At 49.8% G+C, this 27,324-nt stretch overlaps 2 protein-coding genes and 1 long non-coding RNA gene across 16 annotated transcripts in view; 2 read left to right on the top strand and 1 right to left on the bottom strand.

Moving 5' to 3' along the window:
- LOC105472073 (coiled-coil domain containing 200) overlaps positions 1–17,662 on the top strand; it is a 33,440-nt gene extending 15,778 nt beyond the window's left edge. The window contains exons 3-7 of one of the 7 annotated variants that reach the window (XR_011615863.1): positions 12,178–12,523; positions 13,141–13,199; positions 15,163–15,322; positions 17,152–17,242; positions 17,552–17,662. Coding sequence is in view for 2 of the 7 variants with exons in the window: in XM_011724999.3 (XP_011723301.2) it covers positions 7,928–8,032; positions 12,178–12,523; positions 13,141–13,199; positions 15,163–15,189 (537 nt within the window). In the remaining 5 variants the exon portion in view is untranslated. Of the gene's footprint in view, positions 1–7,857; positions 8,033–12,177; positions 12,594–13,140; positions 13,200–15,162 lie in introns of those variants that run through there. The other 6 variants (XR_011615861.1, XR_011615860.1, XR_011615862.1 and 3 more) reach the window with 6 other exon arrangements.
- On the bottom strand, positions 476–25,559 carry LOC105472071 (transmembrane protein 106A). 8 transcript variants are annotated; one of them, XM_071083206.1, is made up of 9 exons: positions 24,984–25,117; positions 23,798–24,029; positions 22,839–22,902; positions 20,801–20,954; positions 20,155–20,295; positions 20,004–20,047; positions 19,432–19,485; positions 18,461–18,668; positions 6,150–6,267 (listed from the first exon to the last, which is right to left on the bottom strand). In XM_071083206.1, the coding sequence occupies exons 2-8, from the start codon at positions 24,006–24,008 to the stop codon at positions 18,503–18,505; spliced, it is 834 nt and encodes a 277-aa protein (XP_070939307.1). In that variant the 5' UTR covers positions 24,009–24,029; positions 24,984–25,117; the 3' UTR covers positions 6,150–6,267; positions 18,461–18,502. The 8 variants fall into 8 exon arrangements, with proteins under 8 accessions (XP_070939309.1, XP_070939307.1, XP_070939308.1 ...); XM_071083208.1 differs by lacking the exon at positions 18,461–18,668 and having other exon boundaries at positions 476–6,267; XM_071083207.1 differs by lacking the exons at positions 6,150–6,267; positions 24,984–25,117 and adding an exon at positions 25,456–25,559 and having other exon boundaries at positions 17,811–18,668.
- On the top strand, positions 25,285–25,891 carry LOC105472070 (uncharacterized). Its single transcript, XR_981443.3, has 2 exons — positions 25,285–25,422; positions 25,728–25,891. It is a non-coding gene; the product is annotated as an uncharacterized lncRNA (long non-coding RNA).
- Positions 25,892–27,324: the final 1,433 nt, after the last annotated feature.

Here is a 27,324-nt window from a genome sequence, read left to right as displayed (position 1 = left end):
AACATCATGAAATACTACGATAGAAGCCTCTGTTTATTAAACCTTGTGCTTGACATGGATTACTGCTTTTTTTTTTTTTTTTTTGAGACAGAGTCTTGCTCTATTGCCAAGCTGGACTGTAGATGCGCCATCTCCTTCGGCTCACTGCAACCTCCACCTCTCAGGTTCAAGCGATTCTCCTGCCTCAGCTTCCCAAGTAGCTGGGTTTACAGGCATCAGCCACCACACCCAGCTAATTTTTGTATTTTTAGTAGAAACAGGGTTTTGCCGTATTGGCCAGGCTGGTCTTGAACTCCTGACCTCAGGTGATCTGCCTGCCTTGGCCTCTCAAAGTGCTGAGATTACAAGTGTGAGCTACTACACCTGGCCGAATTACTTCTTTTAATATACCAATACCTCTAGGATGGAGGTATTATTACCCCTACTTTGCTGGTGAGTGAACTGATAATAGAGGTAGAGCAATTGATCATATCTGTACAATTAACAATGCAGCTGATTTTTTTTTGTTTTCGTTGAGACGGAGATTTGTTCTTGTTGCCCAGACTGGAGTGCAGTAGTGCGATCTCGGCTCATCGCAACCTCCACCTCTCAGGTTCAAGCGATTCTCCTGCCTCAGCCTCTCGAGTAGCTGGGATTGCAGGCATGTGCCACCACGCCTGACTAATTTTGTATTTTTAGTAGAAATGGGGTTTTTCCATATTGGCCAGGCTGGTCTTGAACTCCCGACCTCAGGTGATCCGCCTACCTCAGCCTCCCAAAGTGGAGCCATCACGCCTGGCTTTTTTTTTTTTTTAAGACTGAGTCTCTATTGCACAGGCTAGAGTGCAGTAGCGTGATCTCAGCTCACTGCAACCTCTGCCTTCTCGGTTCAAGCAATTCTCCTGCTTCAGCCTCCAGAGTAGCTGGGAATACAGGCACCTGCCACCATGCCTGGCTAATTTTTTTTGTAATTTTAGTAGAGACGGCATTTCACCATGTTGGCCAGGATGGTCTCTAACTCCTGACCTTAAGTGATTCACCTGCCTCGGCATCCCAAAGTCCTAGGATTACAGGCATGAGCCACCATGCCCAGCCTATTGTTTTCTTTTCTTTTTTTTTTTTGAGACAGAGTCTCGCTATGTTGTCCAGGCTGGAGTGCAGAGGGCGATATCAGCTCACTGCAACCTCTGCCTCCCAGGTTCAAGCAATTCTCCTGCCTCAGCCTCCTGAGTAGCTGGGATTATAGGCGCTGGCCACCATGCCGGGCTCATTTTTTTATTATTAGTAGAGGCGGGGTTCCACCATGTTGGACAGGCTGGCCCCGAACTCCTGACCTCAAGTGATCTGCCTGCCTTGGTCTCCCAAAGTGCTGGGATTACAGGTGTGAGCTACTGTGCCCGGCCCTGCAGCTGATATTTCACAGGACTCATCTGCTTGTGCTTCTTTGTGTGTGTGTGTGTGTGTGTGTGTGTGTGTGTGTGTGTGTGTGTGTGTGTTTTGAGATGGAGTTTTGCTCTTTCGCGCAGGCTGGAGTGCAGTGGCGCCATCTCGGCCCACCACAACCTCTGCCTCCCAGATTCAAGCAATTCTCCTGCTTCAGCCTCTCGAGTAGCTGGGATTACAGGCATCCGCCACCACACCCAGCTAATTTTTTTGTATTTTTAGTAGAGACGGGGTTTCACTATGTTGGCCTGGCTGGTCTTGGTCTCTTGACCTCAGGTGACCCGCCTGCCTCGGCCTCCCAAAGTGCTGGAATTACAGGCAAGAGCCACCGTGCCCGGCCCTGTTTGTGCTTCTAAACACACTTTGCTTCTTCCAAAACAGAATATTCTGGGTCTTGAATAACAACAAACTTGCTTTATTTTATTTTTTGTAGAGATGGGGGTTGGGAAATGGTGGGGTGGGGGTGCCAGTTGATATGTCTTGTCTATGTTGCCCAGGCTAGTCTGGAACTCTTGGGCTCAGAAAATCTTCCCACCTTGGCCTCCAAAAGTGCTGGGATTACACGCATGAGCCAGTGCCCCAGCCTACAGGCTTCATTTGTTTGTTTGTTTGTTTGTTTGACAGAGTCTCTCTCTGTCACCCAGGCTGGAGTACAGTGGCACTATCTTAGCTCACTGCAACCTCTGCCTCCCAGGTTCAAGCAATTCTCCTGCCTCAGCCTCCTGAGTAGATGGGACTACAGGCACATGCCACCACACTGGGCTAATTTTTTGTATTTTTAGTAGAAACGGGGTTTTACTGTGTTAGCCAAGATGGTCTCGATCTCCTGACCTCGTGATCCGCCCGCCTCGGCCTCCCAAAGTGCTGGGATGACAGGCGTGCGCCATTGCTCCAGGCCCTGGCTAATTTTTTGTATTTTTAGTAGAGGCGGTGTTTCACCATGTTGCCCAGGATGGTTTCGAACTCCCAAGCTCAGGCAATCCGCCCGCCTTGGCCTCCCAAAGTGCTGGGATTACAGTATGAACCACCCAGCCCAGGCTTTATTTTAAATTGCAAATGTGCAAATCGTTAAAAAATTAGTGACAGCATGGTGCCCTGAGGACCAATGTGAGTTAAAATCCAGATTGTAAGGGAGAGTAGAATGTGGTGCAGACCCCTAGAGGTGGAGCTGGGAGAGGCAGTGTGCACATGGGAGGCAGGAGGGGCTCAAAAAGGGAGATGAGGCTGGGTGTGATGGCTCTTGCCTATAATTCCAGCATTTTGGGAGGCTAAGGCTGGAGGATCAATCGTTTGAGCCCAAGAGTTTGGATCACCTTGGGCAACATGGTGAGACCCTGTCTTTACAAACAAAAAGGGCACAGGTGGGGAGATGAGGAGGAGGGAACGATTTTGGTAGAATCACTCTGAAAATCCTCTGGCAAGAGGACTGGCTTAGAGGGTTGGAGACTTTTCCCCAAATTCAGCCCAAGCCCCCTCCTCCACCCTAAGTATCCATCTGATCTCTGTTCCTTCCAGGGTAGGAGGAAAGAGGGAAAGAGAGAGGAAGAGATGCCAAAAATAGCCACTTCCTCCTTTGCCCATTTAATTATTGAGACTGTTGAAGTGCCTTTCTTTCCCTCCTATCATTGTTTTCTATCTAAATATGTTTAGATATATAATAAGATAAATATGCTATGAAGATAAATGTCTAGTGACAAGCCTCAATGACATCTTTTGCATCTGGAAACCCTCCTGTACCTACAGTTACAGAAGACAATCTCTCAGTGCTGGGAGAAGGAACTAGCACTCCTTTTTATAAGAGAAAGACATCCAGCAAACCTTAGTGCCCCCAGCAGCAGAGCTGGGACGTCCCTACCACCTGGTCATAGCTGGGTGCCCCACTGTGAGGGCAGCCACTTTCAAGGTATTCTCTGGGGTCTTCCGACAACCTTAACAAGGAGAGAGGCCTTGGATACACTGAGCGCCTGACTGGCCTGTCCAGGTACCCCCAGCTAGTAGGCATGCAGGGTCCTCCAGTTTCTCCTGCTTTCATCCTGTGTCCTGACCATAAAGCAGAATGCTTTGCCTGCTTTTTGACTCAGCCCACTGCAAGTTTTCCCCAAAAGTCTTGAATCCAAACCATGGCCTTGAACAGCCATTGACAAAGATATATAGGTTTAGGAGGAAAAAAAACAGTGCTGAGCCAAATTCTTCAAACTTTTATATACACTTCACACCCTGACCCTTCACTGCCGACACAGCGAGGTAGAACATCACTTTTCTCTCGCTGTCCATCTGGAGGATTGCTGCAGCACATCGTGTGCAGAAAAGTTCCCCTAAAACATGCTTTGGACCAATCACCTCGGTGTTGAGTGCTTTCTTTGGATTCCCCGCTCAGGACAGTTTGGGGCACTCCTTTGTGGGAACTCCAGCTGCAGTTTGGCAGGATGAAACAAGGTGACACAGCCAGGATTGAACCTGAGTCTGATTCCAAAGCCCAAGCTGACTCCACAACACTGGTTGCTGGAATTGACAGGCTCTCCTGGAATCCGTTTTTTTTTTCCCAAATGTCTCAGCAGAATCATTAGACCTGTTCTGATTCAAGGGCTGCTCCCCACCCCAATCCCCACCACACTAGAGGCTGGATTTGAAGCATCCTTTTCACCTACACCCTTTCCTTGCCCCCAGCCCTGAAGCTGGACTTGGGCTCACTGCTTTCAGAAAGATTTATACCTCTGGGTAAAAGTGTGTGTATACATAGGAGATAGGTCAATGGTCTACTTGGGGAGATTTTTTTTTTTCTTTTGAGACGGAGTCTTGCTTTGTTGCCCAGGCTGAAGTGCAATGGCACAATCTGCAATCGCCGCCTCCTGGGTTCAAAGCCATTCTCCTGCCTCAGCCTCCCGAGTAGCTAGGACTAGAGGCACGTGCCACCATGCTTGACTAATTTTTTTGTATTTTTAGTAGAGACGGGGTTTCACCATGTTAGCCAGGATGGTTTCGATATCCTGACCTCGTGAGCTGCCTGCGTTGGCCTCCTAATGTGCTGGGATTACAGGCGTGAGCCACCTCGCCCAGCCACTTGGGGTGATCTTAAATGCACAGTCCCAGGCTGGGCGCAGTGGCTCACGCCTGTAATCCCAGCACTTTGGTGGATCACTTGCAAGAGTCACTTGAACCCGGGAGGCGGAGGTTGCGGTGAGCCTAGATAGTGTCATTGCACTCCAGCCTGGGAAACAAGAGTGAAACTCCGTCTCAAAAAACAAAAAATAAAATTAAAATTAAATTAAAAAGTTAAAAAATTAAATGCACAGACTCTATCCCCAAAAGCCTTCCTGGGCTTCCGAGAATAATCCTCTCACCTGTTCACTCCACCTACTGAGGACGCAGTCCTTGGAAGGGTCAGGTAGGATAATACCAACCTGTAGCTAAACAATTTTATACTTTTATTTCCCATCCATTATTCTATTTGATCCTTATAACAGCTATGTGAAAGAAGGTAACAAGCTATCACTTCTTCTTTAGGCAAGGAAACTGAGGTCCAGACAGATTAGGTAGGGTCTCCAGGATTATAGGAAGAGGTGGTGTGAGGCCCCAGATGGAGGTGGGGACAAGCAGAGCCCACTGCTCCCACCACCTCTGTCTCTTCCCACTCAGACCCCTCTGCCTGTAACTGGAACCACCTCACAATGTGGTTACTGCCAGGGCAACTGGGCAGGCCCTGCCTGCTTTGTTGAGGAAGGGAGGTATTTTTCCCAAGGCTCTCAGGGAACATCTGCAAAGTACCTTTCTCTCCTGGGTGCTGAGCAGATGGAAGACCTTCCCACCTTAGCTTTGAGTCTCAGTGGGCCCCATGGAAAATTCAGCAGTAAAGTCTTTTCTCTCTGGCTTCTTTCCCCCACTCTCCCTCAGGGGCTTTTTAATACAGATGGGGTTTCTCCATGTTGGTCAGGCTGGTCTCCAACTCCCAACCTCTGGTGATCCACCCGCCTGCCGCCTCCCAGAGTGCTGGGATTACAGGTGTGAGCCACTGGCCCAGGCTTTTTTTTTTTTTTTTTTTTTTTTTTGAGATGGAGTCTTGCTCTGTCACACAGGCTGGAGTGCAGTGGTGCATCACCATCTCAGCTCACTGCAAGCTCCGCCTCCCAGGTTCCCGCCATTCTCCTGCCTCAGCCTCCCAAGTAGCTGGGACGACAGGCGCCCGCCACCATGCCCTGCTAATTTTTTTGTACTTTTAGTAGAGACGGGTTTTCACCATGTTAGCCAGGATGGTCTTGATCTCCTGACCTCATGATCTGCCCGCCTCGGCCTCCCAAAGTGCTGGGATTACAGGCGTGAGCCACCGCACCCACTTTTTTTTTTTTTTTTCAGACAAAGTCTTGCTCTGTCACTCAGGCTGGAGTGCAGTGGTGCGATCTCAGCTCACTGCAGCCTCTACCTCCCGGGTTCCAGCAATTCTCCTGCCTCAGCCTCCTTGGGTAGTTGGGATTACAGGCATACACCACCACGCCTGGTTAATTTTTGTATTTTTTGGGGGGGGGGGGGGTTTCGCCATGTGGGCCAGGCTGGTCTCGAACTCCTGACCTCAGGCAATCCGCCCGCCTGGGCCTTCCAAAGCGCTGGGATCACAGATGTAAGCCACCGCGCCGGACTCTTTAATTCTGTCTTTATTTTCTGACATAGAGTCTCGCTCGAATGCTCAGGTTGGACTGCAATGGTGTGATTTCAGCTTACTGAAACTTCCGCCTCCCGGGTTCAAGCGATTCTCCTGTCTCAGCCTCCCGAGTAGCTGGGATTATGGACGCACAGCACCACGCCCGGCTAATTTTTGTGGTCTTTGTGTCTTCTGTCTTCTGCTCTTCAGTACTGCATAGAGCCGCAGAAGACTAGTGAGTCGAACAAACAGCCCCTCTTGCAGCAGTTGTTGATCACAGGGCTGCCCCTGCTACTCATCCTGCCTCTCTCCTCCAAATCCCCCCTCCTCCTCAGCTATCACCTCTGCCGATGCTGGTGGTTTCCCTGGGTACCGTGAACCAAACTCTCATCCCTGAGGGGCCGAGGCTCGCCGTGGCCACGCCCTTCTCAAGTCAGGGTTCCCGCACATTCACAGTTACAGGTGGCCCTGGGAGCAACACCTGGCACCCAAACAGATCACCAGAGTCCACACGTAGTCCACCTGCCCTCCCTGCATGAGATCAGCTCTTCCTCCTCCCGATGATAGATCAGAGTCAATGATCCCTGCCAAGATGGCCACTGCTCCAGCCTGCTGCTCCAACCTGTCCAGCCACAGCTGTAGATTGAAGGCTAGAAGTTCAATGGGACCCTCTCCTGCTTTCTACAAACTGGTTCCTTTATTTTTATGTTTATTGATTTGGGATGGGGTCTGGCTCTGTCACCCAGGCTGGAGTGCAGCGGTGCAGTCACTGCTCAGTGCAGCACCCACCTCCCAGCCTCCATCCATCCTCCTGCCTCAGCCTCTGGAATAGCTGGGGTGCAGATACGCCCCAGCCCGAACAGGGTTTCACTAGGTTGCCTGGGCTCTTTCTTTTTGCTTGCTTGAACCCGGGAGGTGGAGGCCACTGCACCCAGCCGCTTCGGATGATCTTAAATGCACAGTCTGAGGCCAGGCATGGTGGCTCACACCTGTAATCCCAGCTCTTTGGGAGGCCGAGTGGGGCGGATCACCTGAGGTCGGGAGTTTGAGATCAGCCTAACATGGAGAAACCCCGTCCCTACTAAAAATACAAAAATTATCTGGGTGTGGTGGTATATGCCTGTAATCCTAGCTACTTGGGAGGCTGAGGCAGGAGAATCTCTTGAACCTGGGAGGCACAGGTTGCAGTGAGTCAAAATTGCGCCATTGCACTCCAGTCTGAGCAACAAGAGTGAAACTCCGTCTCAAAAAATAAAAATAAAAAAATGAAAATACAATTAAGAGGTAGACGCTAGGCTTGAGTTCAGCATTAGAAATCTCCAGAGCTAGGGTGTCTTCTAAGAAATCCCTTTGCATTCTGGGGTCTCAGACCTCAGTGAGGCTTAGTAGGATTTTGTATTTTCTTTCATTCTGACTCAGCACAGACATTTATGGGGGAGATGGGGAGAGGAGAGATTAAGGAGAAAAAGGTAATTCCGGAGACCTAAGGGGGGAGGGATGAGCAGAGGGGAGTCAGATGATGCTGGAAGCCTCTGAGGAAGAGTCGGGGAAAGAAACCAGAGAGAAAAGACTTTACTGCTGAATTTTCCATGGGGCCCACTGAGACTCAAAGCTAAGGTGGGAAGGTCTTCCATCTGCTCAGCACCCAGGAGAGAAAGGTACTTTGCAGATGTTCCCTGAGAGCCTTGGGAAAAACGCCTCCCTTCCTCAACAAAGCAGGTGGGGCCTGCCCAGTTGCCCTGGCAGTAACCACATTGTGAGGTGGTTCCAGTTACAGGCAGAGGGGTCTGAGTGGGAAGAGACAGAGGTGGTGGGAGCAGTGGGCTCTGCTTGTCCCCACCCCCACCTGGGGCCTCACACCATCCCACTATCATGGGTAGTGCCTACCACTGGGAGGCCCGGCGCCGGCAGATGGCTTTGGACCGAAGGAGGTGGCTGATGGCCCAGCAGCAGCAGGAGCTGCAGCAGAAAGAACAGGTGCATGGGATAGGCTGGGTTCTTCAGCGTCCTTTCTGGAGTAGGAAGGCAATGGAGAATGGAGACAGAACCCTAGGAAGCTGCCTACTATTTGGTGAATGTTGTTTGCTGGGGGTAGAAGGAAAGCAAGGTCATTTGGCGTTCTCTCAGATAGACTGTGTCTGTGTTGGGGAGAACACTACAAGCTAACTCAATTTCCCTGTTGTAATAGATTGGGGGAGGGCAAGTGTACTAGGCCTGGGAGGTTTAAAGATGTTCTGTCCAATAGGGTAACCCCCAGCCTGTGTGCTATATTGAGCTTTGGAGTGTGACTGAGAAACTAATTTTTTTTTTTTTTTTTTTTTGAGACGGAGTTTTGCTCTTGTTGCCCAGGCTTGAGTGCGATGGTGCGATCTCGGCTCACCGCAACCTCCGCCTCCCAGGTTCAAGTGATTTTCCTGCCTCAGCCTCCCAAGTAGCTGGTATTACAGGCATGCACCACCACGACTGGATGATTTTGTATTTTTAGTAGAGATGGGGTTTCTCCATGTTGGTCAGGCTAGTCTCGAACTCCTGACCTCAGGTGATCCGCCTGCCTCAGCCTCCCAAAGTGCTGGGATTGCAGGCATGAGCCACCATGCCCGGTCAGTTTTATATAAATTTAATTTAGTTTTTAAAAATGTTATTTTGGCTGGGCGTGGTGGCTCACACCTGTAATCCAGCACTTTGGGAGGCTTAGGCCAGTGGATCACTTGAGGTCAGGAGTTCAAGACCAGCCTGGCCAACATGACGAAACCCGGTCTCTACTAAAAGTACAAAAAGTAGCTACGCATGGTGACGCATCCCTGTAATTCCAGCTACTTGCAGAGGCTGAGGCAGGAGAATCACTTGAACCAGTGAGGTGGAGATTGCAGTGAGCCAAGATGGTACCACTGCACTCTGGCCTGGGTGAAAGAATGAGACCCTGTCTCAAAAAAAAAAAAAAAAAAAAAATTAAAAATTTTATTTTATTATTGTAATAGAGACAGGGTCTCACTTTGTTGCCCAGGCTGGTCTGGAACTCCTGGACTCAAGCAATCCTCCTACCTCAGCCTCCCAAACTGTTGACAGGTGTGAACCACCATGCCTGGCCTTGAATTAATTAATTCACTTATTTATTTATTTTTTTTTTTAAGACGGAGTCTTGCTCTAGTCTTGCTCCCAGCCGGGCATGGTGGCTCACACCTGTAATCCCAGCACTTTGGGAGGCTGAGGCAGGTGGATCACCTGTGGTCAAGAGTTCGAGACCAGCCTGACCAACATGGTGAAACTCCATCCCTACTAAAAATACAAAAATTAGCTGGGCGTGGTGGCATGCACCTGTAATCCCAGCTACTCGGGAGGCTGAGGCAGGGGGATTGCCTGAACCTGGGAGGCGGAGGTTTCAGTGAGCCAAGATCACGCCATTGTACTCCAGCCTGGGCAACAAGAGCAAAACTCCATCTTAAAAAACAACAATGGCCGGGCGTGGTGGCTCACGCCTGTAATCCCAACACTTTGGGACTTTTGAAGACTTAGTATGAAAACAAAGAATATAAAATACTTCATTGATATGTTCATATTGATGTTTTGGATGCATGGGGTTAAGTAAAATACATTATTAGGTCGGGCGCAGTGGCTCATGCCTGTAATCCCAGCACTTTGGGAGGCCAAGGCGGGCTGATCGTTTGAGCCCAGGAGTTTCAGACCAGCCTGGTATCATGGTGAAATCCATCTCTAAAACAAATACAAAAATTAGCCAGGCATGGTGGTGTGCACCCCTAGTCCCAGCTACTGGGGAGACTGCGGTGGGAGAATCACTTGAGCCCGGGAGGTCGGGCTGCAGTAAGCCTTGTGACAACGCCACTACATTCCAGCCTGCGTGACAAAGTGAGACCCTGTCGCACACAATAAATAAATAAATAAAAGTAATTAAAATTAGTTTCACTTGTTTTTTCTTCTTTTTTTGAGACAAGGTCTTCCTCTGTCACCAAACCTGGAGTGCGATGGCCCATTCATAGCTCACTGCAGCGTGATCTCCTGGGCTTAAGCCATCCTCCAGCCTCAGCCTCCAGAGTAGCTGGGACTACAGGCATGCACCACCATGCCTAGCTAATTTTTTGTAAAGACCAGGTCTCACTATGTTGCCCAGGCTGGCCTCAAACTCCTAGCCTGAAACAATCCTCCCATCTCAGTGCCACAAAGTGTGAATTACAGGCATGTGCCAGTGCACCTGGCCCTATTTCTTCTTCTATGTGGCTATTAGAAAATTTAGTGGCTAGGTGTGGTGGCTCATGCCTGTAATCCTAGCACTTTGGGAGACCAAGGCAGGCAGATCACAAGGTCAGGAGTTCAAGACCATCCTGGCCAACATGATAAAACCCTGTCTGTACTAAAAATACAAAAATTAGCTGGGTGTGGTGGCACATGCCTGTAATCCCAGCTACTCGGGAGGCTGAGGCAGGACAATCACTTGAACTCAGGAGGCAGAGGTTGCAATGAGCCAGATCAGGCCATTGCACTCCAGCCTGGGGGACAGAGCAAGACTCTGTCTCAAAAAAAAAAAAAAGAAAGAAAATTTAAAATTACACGTGGCATGCTATATATATTATATAAGCATATTATCTATTATATATAAGCATATATATATATATATATATATATTTTTTTTTTTTTTTTTTTTTTTTTTTTGAGACAGAGTCTTGCTCTGTCACCCAGGCTGGAATGCAGTGGCATGAACCCAGCTCATTGCCACCTCCGCCTCCCGGGTTCAAGTGATTCTCCTGCCTCAGCCTCCTGAGTAGCTAGGATTACAGGCGCCTGCCACCACGCCCAGCTAATTTTTGTATTTTTAGTAGAGACGGGGTTTCATCATGTTGGTCAGGCTGGTCTCGAACTCCTGACCTTGTGATCCGCCCGCCTCGGCCTCCCAAAGTGCTGGGAAGACAGGTGTGAGCCACGGTGCCCAGCCCGGCATGCATTTTATATATATATATATATATATATATTTTTTTTTTTTTTTTTGAGACAGAGTCTTGGTCTGTCGCCCAGGCTGGAGTGCAGTGGCCAGATCTCAGCTCACTGCAAGCTCCGCCTCCCGGGTTCACGCCATTCTCCTGCCTCAGCCTCCCGAATAGCTGGGACTACAGGCGCCCGCCACCTCGCCCGGCTAGTTTTTTTTTTTTTTTGTATTTTTTTAGTAGAGACAGGGTTTCACCGTGTTAGCCAGGATGGTCTTGATCTCCTGACCTCGTGATCCGCCCGTCTCGGCCTCCCAAAGTGCTGGGATTACAGGCTTGAGCCACCGCGCCCGGCCTATATTTTTATTTGACACTGCTATTTCAAAGCACTTGTAAGGTTAGAAGCACCCTTGGGCTATTAGAAAAATTACTCTGGGAGGCTGAGGTGGGAGGACTGCTAGAAGTTCCAAACCAACCTAGGCAACATAGGAGGACCCTGTCTCTACAGAAAATTTAAAAATTAGCAAGGCATGGTGGTGCGTGCATTTGGTCCAAGCTATTCAGGAGGCTGAGGTGGAAGGATTGCTTGAGCCTGGGAGGTTGAGGCAGCAGTGAGCCAAGATTGCACCACTTACTGCACTCCAGCCTGGGCAACATAATGAGACCCTGACTCTATTTAAAAAAAAAAATTAACTGGTCATGGTGGTGTGCACCTGTAGTTCTAGCTACTTGCAAAGTTGAGGCAGGAGAATCACTTGAGCCCAGTAGTTCCAGATTACAGTGAGTCATAATCATGCCACTGTACTCCAGCCTGGGTGACAGAGTGGGAACCTGTCTCTAAAAAACAAAACACAACACAGGACATTTGCAGGGAATTATTCTTTATCCTCCAGCACTAAAAACTGCTTTCCGTGCTGAGCTCTCAAGTAAGGAAGCAGGTGCTCGAAGACCGTGCTATTTCCTGGGCTGGGGCTGTGCTACGGGTGCTGTCACCCAGAAATCATTCTTGGGTGTTACAGTGGGTGAGGGAGATAGCGTAGGCCCAATTTCAGCCTGCAGCTCTAGGGAACAGAGACCACTGCCACCTATACTTCTCTACTCACTTGCCTTGTTCCCTGAAGTTTCTCTGGCAGATGGGTGATTGGGTGGGGAGAGGAGGATGCCACTTGCCCGGGGGCTTCTTGCCAGGAACTGAAGAAACACCAGGAAGAAGAACAACAATCGGAGAAAAAGCTCCAGCCACCTAAGAAGTCAAATGTGCCGCAACCACCAGTGGCGAAATTGTGGACATCACGGGAGCAACGACGGCCATCACAGCAGCAGCCATCGGTGCAGCCAGCATCGCAGCCACCACCACAGCCATCACCACAGCCATCACCATTGCCACAGGCACAGGCGCAGGCGCAGGCACAGGCGTGGCCAGGGCCACAACCACCACAACCACAGCCACCACCTCAGCCAACACAACCAAGTGCTCAAGCCCGTTGTACTCAGCACGCCTCCAAATGCAATCTCCAAGATTCCCAAAGGCCAGGTCACCAGCCTACTTCAGTGGGAATCTATTAAGCTGGAGGGCAATCTCTGTATGAACAACAGATTCCAGGGTGGGCAGAAAATCCTTACAGACTCTGGACTGGAGCCTGGGAGTGGGAGGTGGTGAGAGGAGCCCTTTGCTTCCATCCCAGCCCTGTAGTGCAGAATCCGTATCCACTACCCTACCCTCTCTGACTCTCCCAAGTACCGTCGGCCTTTAATGCCTTGCTAGTCAACTCCCTCTGGGTGGGTTTATGCCAACCTACAGCTGCAAAGGAGCCTTCCAACTTCTGCAGAGAGTGGCTGAGAAAGTTGTTGGCCCCTCTTCCAGAGTGAGTGTGACAGAGGAGGTGGCGGTGATCAGAGGGTGGGACAGGAGTTGTAGGCTTATTAACAGATATATTGAGCCCCGTGAGGTCTGGAACAGGGAACCACAGCACAGCTTCCTAGTTGAGAATCTTCAGGAAGGGCTCAGTCTGTACCCTGTCCCAGGTAGGAGCCTGTCCTCACCGTACCCCCATCACCCCCTGGGTCACCAGACACAAGCAGTCCAGGCTTGTAGTGTTCCATCCTTGGAAAACTGCTGGATGAGTAACCTGTACTTTGTTTCATCATCAGGTCTCATGAACCCATGCCAATCTAGCCCCATCAAAAACACTGGGTATTCACAACTCAAGGTAAGATAGAGACACAGACCCTGAAAGACAGACTCTGGGTGACTGAGTGTGTGTGTGTGTGTGTGTGTGTGTAGCCCAGAGAAACCTCCTTAGCAGGAGTAAGGGTAGGAAATTAGAATTATTTCACATTACTTCTGGACGGTCTATTCCTCTATTCTTTGCCCCCATTAAAAATGTTTTGGTAGGAAGCTGGGTGCAGTAGTCCTGGCTACTTGGGAAGCTGAGACAGTAGTACTGCTTGAGCCCAGGAGTTCAGGTTCAGACTGGACAATATAGTGAGATCCCATCTCAAAAAAAAAATGAAAAAAATGAAAGAAAGCCAAGTGTGTGGTGGCTCATGCCTATAATCCCAGCACTTTGGGAGATCAAGGTGAGAGGATCGCTTGAGCCAAGGAGTTTGAGTCCAGCCTGGGCAACAGAGTGAGACTCGGTCTCAATAACAACAAAAATTTTTAAAAACTAGCTGGGCAGCCGGGCACGGTGGCTCACGCCTGTAATCCCAGCACTTTGAGGCAGGCGGATCATGAGGTCAAGAGATCAAGACCATCCTGGCCAACATGGTGAAACCCCATCTCTACTAAAAATACAAAAATTAGCTGGGTGTGGTGGCACGTGCCTGTAGTCCCAGATACTCGGGAGGCTGAGGCTGGAGAATTGCTTGAACCCAGGAGGAGGAGGTTGCAGTGAGCTGAGATCGCGTCACTGCACTCCAACCTGGTGACAGAGTGAGACTTCGTTTAAAAAAAAAAAAAAATAGCTGGGCATGGTGGCACACACCTGGAGCCCAAGCTACTTGGGAGGCTAAGGTGAAGACTGCTTGAGCCCCAAAGGGTGAGGCTGCCGTGAGTGGTGATCACACCACTGCACTCCAGCCTGTGCAACAGAGTGAGACCCTCCCTGAAAAAAAAAGAAAAAGAAAAAATGCCTGGGTATGGATGGCCTATTGCTCAGCGCTATCCATAAAATGAGAATAATAGATGATACAACTTCCTCAACAGAGGGTCATGCGGACTGAATATGGCAATTATTAGTAAAGGAAAGGGGCCAGGCGCAGGGGCTCACGCCTGAAATCTCAGCACTTTGGGAGGCCGAAGTGAGCAGATTGCCTGAGCTCAGGAATTTGAGACCAGCCGGGCAATATGCTGAGATGCCATCCTACTAAAAATACAAAAAAAATTAGCTGGCTGTGGTAGGGCGCATCTGTAGTCCCAGCTATTTGGGAGACTGAGGCAGAAGAATCACTTGACCCCTGGAAGTGGAGGTTGCAGTGAGCCAGGATCACACCACTGCACTCCAGCCTGGGTAAAAGAGCGATAAAAATAAATAAATAAATAAATAAATAGATAGATAGATAGATAGATAGATAGATAGATAGATAGATAGATAAAGGAAAGAGCACTAAAAGCACTTAGCTTGGAGTCCAGCTCACTGTAGGCCATCAAACTCAGGATGACAATTTTTTTTTTTTTTTTTTTTTTTTTGAGACAGAGTCTGACTCTGTTACCCAGGCTAGATCTCAGCTGCACTCCACCTGCAACCTCCACCTCCTGGGTTCAAAGGATACTCCTGCCTCAGCCTCCCGAGTAGCTAGGATTACAGGCATGTACCACCACGCCTGGGTAGTTTTTGTATTTTTTAGTAGAGATGGGGTTTCGCTATTTGGCCAGGCTGGTCTCAAGTGATCTACCCGTCTCGGCCTGCCAAAGTGCTGGGATTACAGGTGTGAGCCACCACGCCTGGCCTGGATGGCAACTCTTAACAAGAATATATAATTGTGCAAGGCGTTAGAAAGGTGTCTCTGACAGAGGTGCAACAGATGAAAGAACCTGATGCTAGCACTTCTAGGATGAGGACTGGGCTGCTACATTTCACTTTGATTCCTCTGGCCTCACAGGATTTCACACAGTGTTCTGAAACCAGAAGCTGCTAACTTGTTTTGTTTCCCGTCTCTTCCTCTTCTCAGTCTACCAACTACATACAGCAGTGGTGACCCAGAGATTGAATCCGAGACCCCAGTGGCCATCCCCAAAATGCAGATGAGCAGCCACATCTTCTCAGCATCCAGCAACATCTCCACTTCAAAAGCCACCCACTCTAGAAGAGGTGGCTGCCAGGAATAAAACGTAATTCTTTTCCTGGGAGGAATCACAGCACTGGTCAGCTTTATGAGACAGGGATGAGAGGAAGCAGGCAGGAGGACTCACGAAGGGGATGGAGAGGGTGGAAAGAGAGTGGAAGACAAGTTTATGCTTCTCTAGGCAAAGCCAATGGGAGAACTGGGTCTTGGGTCCCCTGCAAGTATGCAACTCCTACTACTATCACTACCTGCCCTCATTCAGCAGTGATAAGTCTGTCAGGGGTTTCAGTTTGTGACTGTCACTGGAGCCATCACTCATTCCCCCAAGCCCATGCTTACTGAGATACAGCCTGGGGAAGGAGGGGTCACATCACATCAGAGCAGGCCTGCAGCAGCAGAAAGTGGTTGCAGGCAGTGATGCTCCCCACCTCCAAGCCCAGTGCAATGTCTGGCCTACAGTGGGCACTCAGCCGTCAAATGGACGATGGGGGCAGGGATGGAGAGAAAGAGCTTGGAGGAAAGTGGGGGCTATAGCCTCAGGAACATGACACTTGACCCTGGGACGGGGAGGGAGGTTTGCCTTCTAAAACCCACAGCCCTCTTCCTTCCTGGCTCTCAGCCTCTCCATCTAGCGACAACCAAGAGATTCACCAGCCCAAGGTGAAGGAGTGGGTAGGACTGGGAGACCCTGGGTGTTAGACTTCAGGAAGGTGCAAGCCCTGGGAAGGCCTTTCTTCCTCCATGCTGAGAAAGGCTGCCTCAGTCACCTCAATCACAAGCCCCATCCAAGGGATTAGCTGGGTATTTCATTGTAGCCTACATAGCATTGCCTTTGGTCTGAAGGGGCCATTTCAGTGCAACCCACGAAATTTCCTGATGAGAGCAGCTGGGGAAGATAACGGGATGGTGGGGAAGATAACAGCACAGAACAGGAATAGTAAAATTGGAAGAGACTTTAGAGATACACAATGGGAGCAAGAGGAAGAGAGTGAGATCCTGTGAGCAATCTCATGGAAAACAGAAGGGCAGGACATATCATCAGCGGCCCAGAGGCCGCTGTCCGTTAGAACATTACAGTTTCGGCCAGGTGCAGTGGCTCATGCCTGTAATCCCAGTACTCTGGGAGGCCAAGGCGGGTGGATCACTTGAGGCCAGGAGTTTCAGACCAGCGTGGCCAACATGATGAAACCCTGTCTCTACTAAAAATACAAAAATTAGCTGGGTGTGGTGGTGCATGTCTGTAACCAAAACTACTCAGGGAGTCGAGGCACGAGAATTGCTTGAACACAGGAGGCAGAGGTTGCACTGAGCCAAGATCACGCCACTGCACTCCAGCCTGGGTAACAGAGTGAAACTGTCTCAAAAAAAAAAAAAAAAAAGAAAAGTTTGTGAAATAAGGAGTATCCTAGGGAGTATTCACTAGTGCCCTTCCCACTCCCAGGAGACTTTTTTGAACATTCTTAAGTATAGTTTATTGAATACAATATAAATACTCCACATTTGGCAGTCTATACACAGCAGCTCCAGCCTGGCTTCCCTGGACTTTTGCGCTCTTGCCAGCACCACCTTGACCTCAGCTTGGAGACAGCACAGTCTCCTTCCTTCCCCTTGTTCCCCTAGTTACCAAGTTCTGTCACCACTTCTCCCTATTTCCATGCATCCTACTTCAAATTTAGCTTTCCCTGCTCATCTTTTTTTTTTTTTTTTTTTTAAGAGAGTCTCTCTCTTGTTGCCCAGGCTAGAGTGCAGTGGTGCGATCTTGGCTCACTGCAACCTCCGCCTCCCGGGTTGAAGTGATTCTCCTGCCTCAGCCTCCTGAGTAGCTGGGATTACAGGTGCATGCCACTATGCCCAGCTTCTTTTTTTTTTAAACAGGGTCTTGCTAATGTTGCTGCTCTTGTAAGAGTTGAACTCCTGGGCTCCAGAGATCCTCCCACCTCAGCTTCCTGAGTAGCTGGGACTACAGGTGTATACCACTGCACCCAGCTGTAAGACCAAGCCACCTTTAATGAGCAAATATCCTTCCTGTTCTGCTAAAGTACAGAAACCTTTCTACTAGGAGCCAGTGGGAAACCAGGGGTTATCTGGGGCTTAGCCCTAGCTGAGTGACAGGAAAGGGAGGGTCTAGACCAGTCCCTGCCGACGTGCTGCTCCACATTGTCAAAGCCCAAGGAAGGATGAGGCCTCTGGGACCAGAGTGGGCCCTGGTGCTAAGGTGGTGGTGGAACAGAACCCAGCAGCCTCAGCTGGATACTGACAGCTTCATCTCCTGCAGGCTTTCAGATGAGAGCAGCTGGGCCCACCGTTTGACCTGCCTGTGTCTACTCACATGGGCTCAGGATGTGGACTTACAGGTTCTCCTTCAACAAATATCTTATACAATGAATCTGACTTTGGCTCTTTTTTTCCTGTGCAGACCCACAGAATGCCAGGTGCCTCCCTCCCCTCCTCTACTATTTTGGCTCCCGCTATGAAAAGAATAGTGAAACTGCTTTATAGAGAGGAGAAGCTTTAGCTGGAGAACAGCTGTCTTCCTAGGAACCAGGGACAGTCAATAACCAGAAAGGACAGAGGGCTAAGGGGCCTTGGCTCATCTCTCAGATGGGTGGCAGACAAGTTACCAGAGAGAGAGAGAGACTGTCACTTTTTCACATGGTCAAAGCAGACAGGCACAGGAAAGCATCTATGATCCCCAGAAAGTCCTTGGAGATGGCACTGGATGTCCCCAAATTTTCTTATCAGAGAGTAGAAAACTTGAAAAGGGTCTCTTTTTTTTTTTTTTTTTTTTTTTTTTTGGAGACAGAGTTTTGCTCTTTTGCCCAGGCTGGAGTGCAGTGGCATGATCTTGGCTCACTGCAACTTCTGCCTTCCGGTTTCAAGTGATTCTCCTGCCTCAGCCTCCGGAGTAGCTGAGATTACAGGCGCGCGCCACCACACCCGGCTAATTTTTGCATTTTCAGTAGAGACAAGGTTTCACCATGTTGGCCAGGCTGGTCATGAACTCCTGACCTCAAGTGATCCACCCGCTTCGGCCTCCCGAAGTGCTGGGATTACAGGCGTAAGCCACTGCGCCCAGCCGGCAGGTCTATGTTTTAAAAGCCAGATAAAACTACAGCTCTCTCCCCATTCAGACAGGACGGCCAGCCCTGATGGAGCTGGGGTGAAATGGCCCCTTCAGACTCACCAGGTGCTCAGTACAGAAAGGCCAGGTGCCACTCCAGGGAATCTAAGGTGCCTCAAGAAGATGCCAGGTCAGATTTTCCTGAAGAAAGACCAGCCAGGCACAGTGGCTCACATCTGTAATCCAAGTGCTTTGGGAGGCCAAGAAGGGAAGATCGCTTGAGCCCAGGAGTTCAAGACCAACCTGGGCCAACAGTGAGACTCTGTCTCTACTGGGAAAAAAAAAAAAAAAAAAAAAAAAAAGACTAACCAAGGGCAGAATCTGATGGCAGCCCCTGAAAGAATCTGGGGGAAATTGGAGGATATGAGTGTGTGTGTATGAAGTTAACTTCAAAGCAAGCTTCCTGAGCGGGTGGGAGGTTAAGGGTGTGATGAAGCAGGGCTTCTCCTTTGGCAAAGCCTCTGTAGTCCTTCCTTAGTCACCAGGGAGTTGTGGGAGATAAAGACCAGGGTTGCAGGTGCCTGGAGTACAGGGACAGCAGACAGGTCATGGTGGGTGAGGGGTCAGCTGGGGGGGCACCGATGCGTTTCCTCGGCAGTCCACATACTCATAGCTCTGGAAGACCAGCTGCTCTGAATGGCTCAGGTATGAGCAGGTCAGGGTGCCCCTGGAGAGGAAGCAGGCCTTGTTGCCATGGCTGGAAGGAAAATGAAAGCTCCGGCCCCATTATACTGTCTGGGGGTGGAGAGTTGGGGGCTCCCTCATTTTTCCCTTCCCTCTAGCTCCCCACTCTGCCAAGGTACCTGGGACAGCTGCCCCACCTGTTTTCCAGCAGCTTCCAGACAGCCCTATGCCTGTTGCCCCTAATAGTTTATAGGCAAGGTGAGACTTAGAAAAGGGGCTAGACTTGCTATTCCCAAGAGCCAACAAAGATTCATGGGGTCAGCTTGCATGACTCTGCCCAGAAGGTGGAGCTGAGTGAAACTGAAGTCAGAAGTGAGAGCAGGGACACCAGAGCTCCAAGCTCTACTTACTGGATGTGCAAAAGCACATGGTGGACTTTGATTTCCAGCCAGGTACAGATTTTGCTGAGAGAGAAGAAAAGACAACGTGGGACCACATGTCACATGGAGCAACCTGTCAGCTTAGAAGATGCCTGCAGGTCCCAGTTTCCTTACCCCACACAACCCCTTCCTTCCATCAGGTGCCCCCAATATGCCACTTCCACCCTTTCCCACCCTTCAGGTCAGTGTGGCAGCGTGGCTGCACTATCACTCTGACCTCCACTCACTTGGCCCAGGCACATGCTGGACCCCGCCTCAGGAGAAAAACAAAACATTCATCTTCCTCAGCAATGCAGGCTGAAGAGCCCAAGGTCACATATTGTAGAGATTAACCAAATTCCAGCCTGTTTTTCATTCTAATCAAGGTCCAAACAAGCAGAGACTGGGGACCCTGAACCCTTGCTTATTACATCCTTGGCCATGGGAGGGCAGTCCAGATGCTGGCTGAAGAATCTGCTAAGCAATCAGGAAAGCTGGTGGGTATTAAGTGGGTTCCTAAGCCAGGCAAGCGGCTAGGGAAGAAGAGATCAAGGGGTACTCACTATGTGTTTTCATCCGGTATCTTGGTGGCTACTGCGTAAAACATCTGTCAACCAAATGGGCACAGGGTTAGCCCCGACTCCAGTTGCCCCTTTCCCACCACCACACATCCATACGCTGGTGGGCAGGGCTGGCCAGGGAGAGGGGAGTCACCTGTTCACTGGTCAAAGGGCCAATGTGTAGGAGAAGGTTGTTGGAAACCTGCCCCACCACGAGGGATAGGTGCAGAACCTCGAGGGTCAGCTGTGTCACCGTAATGGGGTAGTAGTTGCCATTGGAGATGTTTAAGACATTCTGGGGATGAAGACAAGGGAAAGGAGGACTGAAGATGGCCCATCCTTAGGAAAAGCCAAACAGTTGCAAAAGCCTGGCTGTCTGGCCTAAGCCCCATCTACCATGACAAGCTTCAGGTGCAGAGGACCAAAACCAGGAGCCCCATGGAGGGGCACTGAATGGTGAGGGATCTTTACGAAGTTAAGCTGGCTCAGGATCCAGGCCCACCCTGTATGACTTCTTACCATTCAGTCCTGTCCATCCAGAGAGTCTCAGGCACTGTCACCCCACTCCACCCCTATGATTTATCTATCTGGTCCAGATTCTGACCCCTTACTGTGTAGAGTCCCAACCTTTACGATCTGTCATGGAGCTCATGGTTGCTCCTACTTCTCTTCAGGCTCCCAACACCTGAAGGGTGCCATAAGATCCCTGGCTTCCCATGCCCAGGGTCACAACGCTGGACAAAGGTTACAGTGAAGTATTGCTGGGAAGGAGGGGTTGGAGCCCAAGGGCACCCACCCACCGTTATGTTGAGGTAGATATCAGCCTCATCAAAGGCCACCGTGGAGGAGTTGAGGCCTGCAGGCTGCACAACGACGGACCGGGGAAACAGGAAAAAGATGATGAAGGAGGAGGTCACCAGGCAGATGAGCACGGCCAGGAACACAAAGAGCTTCCTGTGTGAAAGCAGGATCCAGGATGGAGGAATGGAAAAGTCTGAACACCAATGAAACTTGGGGAGGAGGTTCAGACACTCCTCTCCATACACCAGGCTTTCCCCTGCACACTACCCCAACATCATTTAGCTCCCCAGATGTGGCCCGGAATGAGTAGGGGCACAGGATTGGCAGGCAGGCAGCCTGGTTTCCACTCCAGCTCTCTGTTCCCATTGACCCAATAACATGGAGCAGCCCACTTAATCTCCTTAAGTCTCAGTTTCCTTGTTGGTAAAAGGCAGATAATTGTACTGACCTCATAGAATTTGTTATCGGCTAATATATGAAAAAATACTAATCACAGGTCCCTGCACATGGCAAAAGCATGATGAATGCTAGTTATTATCACTAGAAGAAATAAGTCCATATTTGGAAGTTCTGAATTTTAACATTCAGAACAGGACACTATCCATCCATCTAATTCAAAATTCAGATACGCATTAAAGAGATAAGTACTTTGTTAGTATCTTATGATGGGCACGGCTAATTTCTTTTTTTTCTTTTTTTTTTTTTGAGATGGAGTCTTGCTCCGTCACCCAGGCTAGAGTGCAGTGGCGCGATCAACATCCTGGGTTGAAGGGATTCTCCTGCCTCAGCCTCCCAAGTAGCTGGGATTACAGGCACCTGCCACTGTGCTCAGCTAATTTTTGTATTTTTTAGTAGAGATGGGGTTTTGCCATGTTGGTCAGGCTGGTCTCAAACTCCTAACCTCAGGTAATCCTCCTGTCTTGGCCTCCCCAAACTGCTGGAATTATAGGCATGAACCACCACACCCAGCCTGATTTCTTTTTTTTTTTTTTGAGATGGAGTCTTGTTCTGTCACCCAGGCTAGAGTGCAGTGGCGTGATCTCAGCTCACTGCAAGCTCCGCCTCCCGGATTCACACCATTCTCCTGCCTCAGCCTCCCGAGTAACTGGGACCACAGTCGTCCGCCACCATGCCCAGTTAATTTTCTTGTATTTTTAGTAGAGACGGGGTTTCCCCATGTTGGCCAGGATGGTCTCGATCTCCTGACCTCGTGATCCGCCCACCTCGGCCTCCCAAAGTGCTGGAATTACAGGTGTGAGCCACCGTGCCCGGCCATGCCCAGCCTGATTTCTAATTCTGGTATAGTGGGGTGGCGGAGAGGGTTCGGCTTGGTGGTGACTCCCAGGTTGACACCAGGACCTTAGGAGGAGGTTGAGGGAGTTCCATGTCAGATAGACTCAGATCACAAACACAGTAGGCCCCAGGGCTGCCTGAGGTTCTGAAGTATCCCAGAACAGCAGAAAATAGGTTTTTCACCTCTACTGGGAGAAGAACAAGCAAGTCTGAACTGCCTCAGCAAGGGAGCTGCTTAAGAAAAATAATGTTTCCAAATCAATTGCAGCCAGGGCCACATGCTTGTTCCCTCCTTCCTGGGAGGACTTGCAGAGCTACCAGATCCTTCCTGTCTTGGAGAGGGTGCCATGTTTCCTGGGAGCAGTGATGCTTAAGGAAGGCCACCTGGTGTCCTCAAGTGACATCTGCTGCTGCTGCTGCTACTTTTTTCTTTTTTTTTTTTTTTTTGGTAGAGATGGGGTTTCACCATGTTGCCCAGGCTGGTCTTGAACTCCTGAGCTCAAGTGATCTGCCTGCCTTGGTCTCCCAAAGTGCTGGGATTACAGGTATGAGCCACCACACCCGGTCCAGGAGCTTCTAAATCAGGAAAAAATTCTTGGACATAAGGAGGTGGTATCTCTGAGGCTCAGGCTTTCTATGGAAGAACTAATAGGAATATATTAGGGGGGATCAAAACAGGGGAGACAAAGGGAGCAGCCCCCATGGGCAATGGCTTGTGGAGCTGAGGGAGGAAGAGGGGCTTACGTGTGCTTGGGCTTCAGCCTCTGGTCCCCATAGGGGATGAGAGCCACCAACTGCTTCTCCAGCTCTAGAGAGAGAGAAGGTGAGAGGGAGGGCAAAGATGCAACTGTGACAAATATTTCCTGTGCCAGCCTCCCAGAAGCATGCCTCCACCCACACCATAGAGCAATGTTTTTTTGTTGTTTTTTTGTTTTTTTTTTGAGACGGAGTCTCGCTCTGTTGCCCAGGCTGGAGTGCAGTGGCCGGATTTCAGCTCACTGCAAGCTCTGCTTCCCAGGTTTACACCATTCTCCTGCCTCAGCCTCCCGAGTAGCTGGGACTACAGGCGCCCGCCACCTCGCCCAGCTAGTTTTTTGTATTTTTAAGTAGAGACGGGGTTTCACCATGTTAGCCAGGATGGTCTCCATCTCCTGATCTCGTGATCCGCCCGTCTCGGCCTCCCAAAGCGCTGGGATTACAGGCTTGAGCCACCGCGCCCGGCCGGAGCAATGTTAGAAGCATGCCGCCTCTGCCCCAGAGCAGAACTGGAAGCACTGGACTCTGCTACCAAAGTTGGCAGGTCAGCTTTGCCATCTCTAGAATGGAAGTGAGATTTCCACTAATAGGTATGAAGAATCTCTGAAAGTCACCAGCAAATCAGAGATGCCCAGGATCTTTGGAAAGGTAATTTCTAACTTCCTGAACTGAATGAATCCTAAGACATACAGTGTTGCTTAGGAGCACAGTGGCTAGAACCCCTCTTTCCCACAAGGGGCTGGGGAATACAACCAGGGAAGGAGGGCAGGTTTTTGCAGGGAACCCAAAGATAGTTAAGTATCTCCCTGGCCAGCCTGAGACTGGGAGGTCAAGAGCTGGGAGCAGATCTAACCCCATCCAAGGAGATTCAGAGGGGCTGCCCCAGGCCAATAGGCTAAGAACTTTCCCTGGACTCCAGGGTATTTCCAGAGCCGTGGGCCACTCACCTTGGGGAATCTTGCCACTGCCCTGGCAGGTGGGACAAGTCACAAAGCTGGCACCAGCAGTTCTTTCACAAGGCACACAGGAACAAAGAGACTTGCTGCTACCGGTGCTGAAGTAGCTGACAGCCTGGCTGCCAATGGCTGGATTGGAGGGCAGGATTGACTTGTTCTCGTCCTCCCGCCAAGAGCCCAACTGTGAAAACGTCTTACCCATTCTTCGGAGGCAGGGGTTTCACTAATGAGAAAAGACCAAAGTTCAGTGCTAAGCACTGACGCCAAATGTAATTTTGGTTTGAGGTTCTCAAGACTGACAAGGAGCCCCACCACAGTTTAAGCAAGCTCAAGTCTAAGGAAGATAGGGTGTGAAAAATTGGGTGGTTACACGGGACTTTCAGAAGTCTCAACGCATTTCAACTCCTTTCATTATTTTAAAAGAGACCAATCTGCCTACAAAAGAGAAAACAAAAGAAAAGCAGAAGTTATTTCACTTTAAGGAACTTCCATAAATGATTGGCAGAGCATTTAATTTTTCTCTGGAAAAGTTGCTGAGCTGTCGCCGGGCGCGGTGGCTCAAGCCTGTAATCCCAGCACTTTGGGAGGCTGAGACGGGCGGATCACAAGGTCAGGAGATCGAGACCATCCTGGCTAACACGGTGAAACCCCATCTCTACTAAAAAATACAAAAAACTAGCCGGGCGAGGTGGCGGGCGCCTGTGGTCCCAGGTACTCCGGAGGCTGAGGCAGGAGAATGGCGTAAACCCAGGAGGCGGAGCTTGCAGTGAGCTGAGATCTGGCCACTGCACTCCAGCCTGGGCGACAAAGCCAGACTCAGTCTCAAAAAAAAAAAAAAAAAAAAAAAAAAAAAAAAAAAAAAAAAAGTTGCTGAGCTGTCATTCAGTTCAAGGGAAGGAAGTTGGATAGGGCAGAAAAGAGATTCTTTGAAACAAGCAGAGAAGAGGCCAGACTGGTCACAGGTGTGGTTAAGACCCCTATCTAAAGAAGCCCTGGGAGAAAGCAGACACCTCACTGCTTTCTGAGGCGGGGTAAGAAAGCCTGAGGAGGTCATAGTGATACCAGAGTCTGTCTTTCACTAGGAAAAGTCAAGGCTAAATCTGGACTGTGTGTGGCAGAAGGAGGCCGGCAAGTGAGCCACACAGATCTTTCTGGGCTAAAATATTGCGAGGCTCACCTGGTTCAGGTCTGGGACCCCAGGCTCCTCAGCTGCACAAGGGCGAGACTTTTGACGTGCGTCTTTGGGGAGAAGGGCCTCTAACGGCAGAGTGGACTGGACTGGGCTGAGCTGGGCGGTGGTGGGGAGGAGAAACACGGCGTGGGGCCGGCAACCGGCCGGAGTCCTAGGGGAGCGAATGTGCCGCACTGGAGAGTGGGGATAGCGAAGACGCTGACCTCCCCGAAGGGCCAAGCCGATTCCTGGGCTACATGGGGGCTCTGCCACAGGCCGACCCGGTGGGCGCGGACGGAGAAGGTGTGACTTCATTAAGGGAGGATTTCAAGTCCCACCACACACACCGAGAGGCCGTTAGTCAAGCTTACTACGCGTGCAGGGGGCGCCTGTGTGTTGGGCGAGGCGGCGGCAACAGGAGGTGTCTTGACCTCCGAAAGATAAAGTAAGTAAATAGAGTGTCTAGGGAGGGTCTTACCCGCGGACGACTGCAGCGACAGAAACGGCAGCAAGCAGAATCGAAAGTGCGGGAGCGGACACTCCCCTCAAGCTTTGACTCAGTGCCCAGGGAAGTCCCGCCCCAGCCCCTAAGGGCCCACCCCCTCGTCCCCCGGACTGCCCCTTCGCCACGCAGCAGCCAGAGACGCTCCCAGCTCTTCAAACGTTACCCGAGGGCCCGGACGCTGCTTCCGCAAGGACTGGCCAGTCCGGATAGGAATTTCGAAGAACATTTATTTCACCATTCTTTAGGTGGTTATGTACAAGTGCAACGGAGAGGACAACCCGGGCCCTCCTGGCCCTCGACTATAAAGCTCCGATGGTCAAGACAGGTCCCGCCCATCAATCCAGTTACACACACCCTGCCGCTCCACCTTCTGCCCGGAAGCCCCGATTAAAATGTTTTAAATAATGAACGGCCTGGTTGGCTTGCAGTTTGAATCCTGGTTTATTTAAGTAGCATTCAGGAGTTATACTGTAAATAAACATCATTATGGCTAATGACTAATTAAAATCACCATTCATTACAAATACCAACCAGGTTAGATAATACTATTTTAACTATCTTTTCCCCTTCGGTCTGGAATTCATATTCTTCCTTTCCTGGAAGTCATTTTCATGGATAAAATATTTAGCATTTTTTGTTACCTCTTCCTTCACCAACTGTACTCAACTCCCTTCTGTAAACAGAGTGAGAACCTGGGTCCATGGACAAGCTCCTTCCCACTTATCTTGGGGTTAAACCAAAACTTTTTCAGCAACTTTGCCCCCATCCAAGTTTTGCACAATACCAGCTGCCTCTTCCTGTTCTAGGCTTTCTAGGGCTGGATACCTCTGAACGGACTTCAAGCATTAAAGAAGTCATCAGCATTTCCTATACCTCACACACACTCATTTGCCCACCCTGAACTTTACTGACATTAATTTAGGAGCCTGCCTTTTGCCTTTCACATGTTTCTATTTCCCCCACTGTACTGTAAAATAAGATCTGCCCTGACATTAAGAAAAAAGGTAACTGTTAAATTTACTTTTCCCTTTAAATAACAGAAGGATTTTTTCCTTTTCTACGAGATTAGCAAAATATTTCACACTACCTAAATTTTTTCCCTTAAATAAAAATGTATGCAAAATTACTATAATAGACATTGCTCAATAGGTGCTGGTGGGTTTATCAGCACACTCTTCCTCCTTTCATTGAAATGCAGAGATTCCCTTGAAGTTGGGTACTCTTGAATGCACCACGGAGTCTTTAGAAAGCAACGGTGCCAACTATTAAGTCTTGCAGGAAAATTACTTTCTCCTTGAGAGAGGAAGAGTAACAACATTTCTATCATGCTCTGGGTGTTATTTTAATGCCAAATAGCTATGAAGCTTGAGCTGGGTTACAGAAATTATGAGAATAATTCTTTTTTTTTTTTTTTTTTTTTTTTTGAGATGGAGTCTCGCTCTGCCGCCCAGGCTGGAGTGCAGTGGCCGGATCTCAGCTCACTGCAAGCTCCGCCTCCCGGGTTCACGCCATTCTCCTGCCTCAGCCTCCCGAGTAGCTGGGACTACAGGCGCCCGCCACCTCGCCCGGCTAGTTTTTTGTATTTTTTTTTAAAGTAGAGACGGGGTTTCACCGTGTCAGCCAGGATGGTCTCGATCTCCTGACCTCGTGATCCGCCCGTCTCGGCCTCCCAAAGTGCTAGGATTACAGGCTTGAGCCACCGCGCCTGGCTGAGAATAATTCTTAAAAACAACTTACGAGGTTAATGTCTTTCAAAACCTGAAAATTAACAGATATCCCCATAAAAAATCCACATTAATCAAAGAAAAACACTCAACTTCAATAAAAGAAAAATGGTTCTAT

The sequence above is a fragment of the Macaca nemestrina genome, chromosome 17 (genome assembly GCF_043159975.1).
Source record: "Macaca nemestrina isolate mMacNem1 chromosome 17, mMacNem.hap1, whole genome shotgun sequence".
In the NCBI taxonomy this organism is placed as follows: domain Eukaryota; kingdom Metazoa; phylum Chordata; class Mammalia; order Primates; family Cercopithecidae; genus Macaca; species Macaca nemestrina.
This window is presented reverse-complemented; position numbering and strand designations above follow the sequence as displayed.

Coding starts and splice junctions, on each gene's coding strand:
- LOC105472071 (XM_071083207.1), bottom strand. CDS start 24,008: ATGGGTAAGACGTTTTCACAGTTGGGCTCTTGGCGGGAGGACGAGAAC. Junction 22,903..23,797: donor CAGTGGCAAGATTCCCCAAG/GTGAGTGGCCCA, acceptor CTCTCTCTCTAG/AGCTGGAGAAGCAGTTGGTG. Junction 20,296..20,800: donor ATATCTACCTCAACATAACG/GTGGGTGGGTGC, acceptor CTTCATCCCCAG/AATGTCTTAAACATCTCCAA.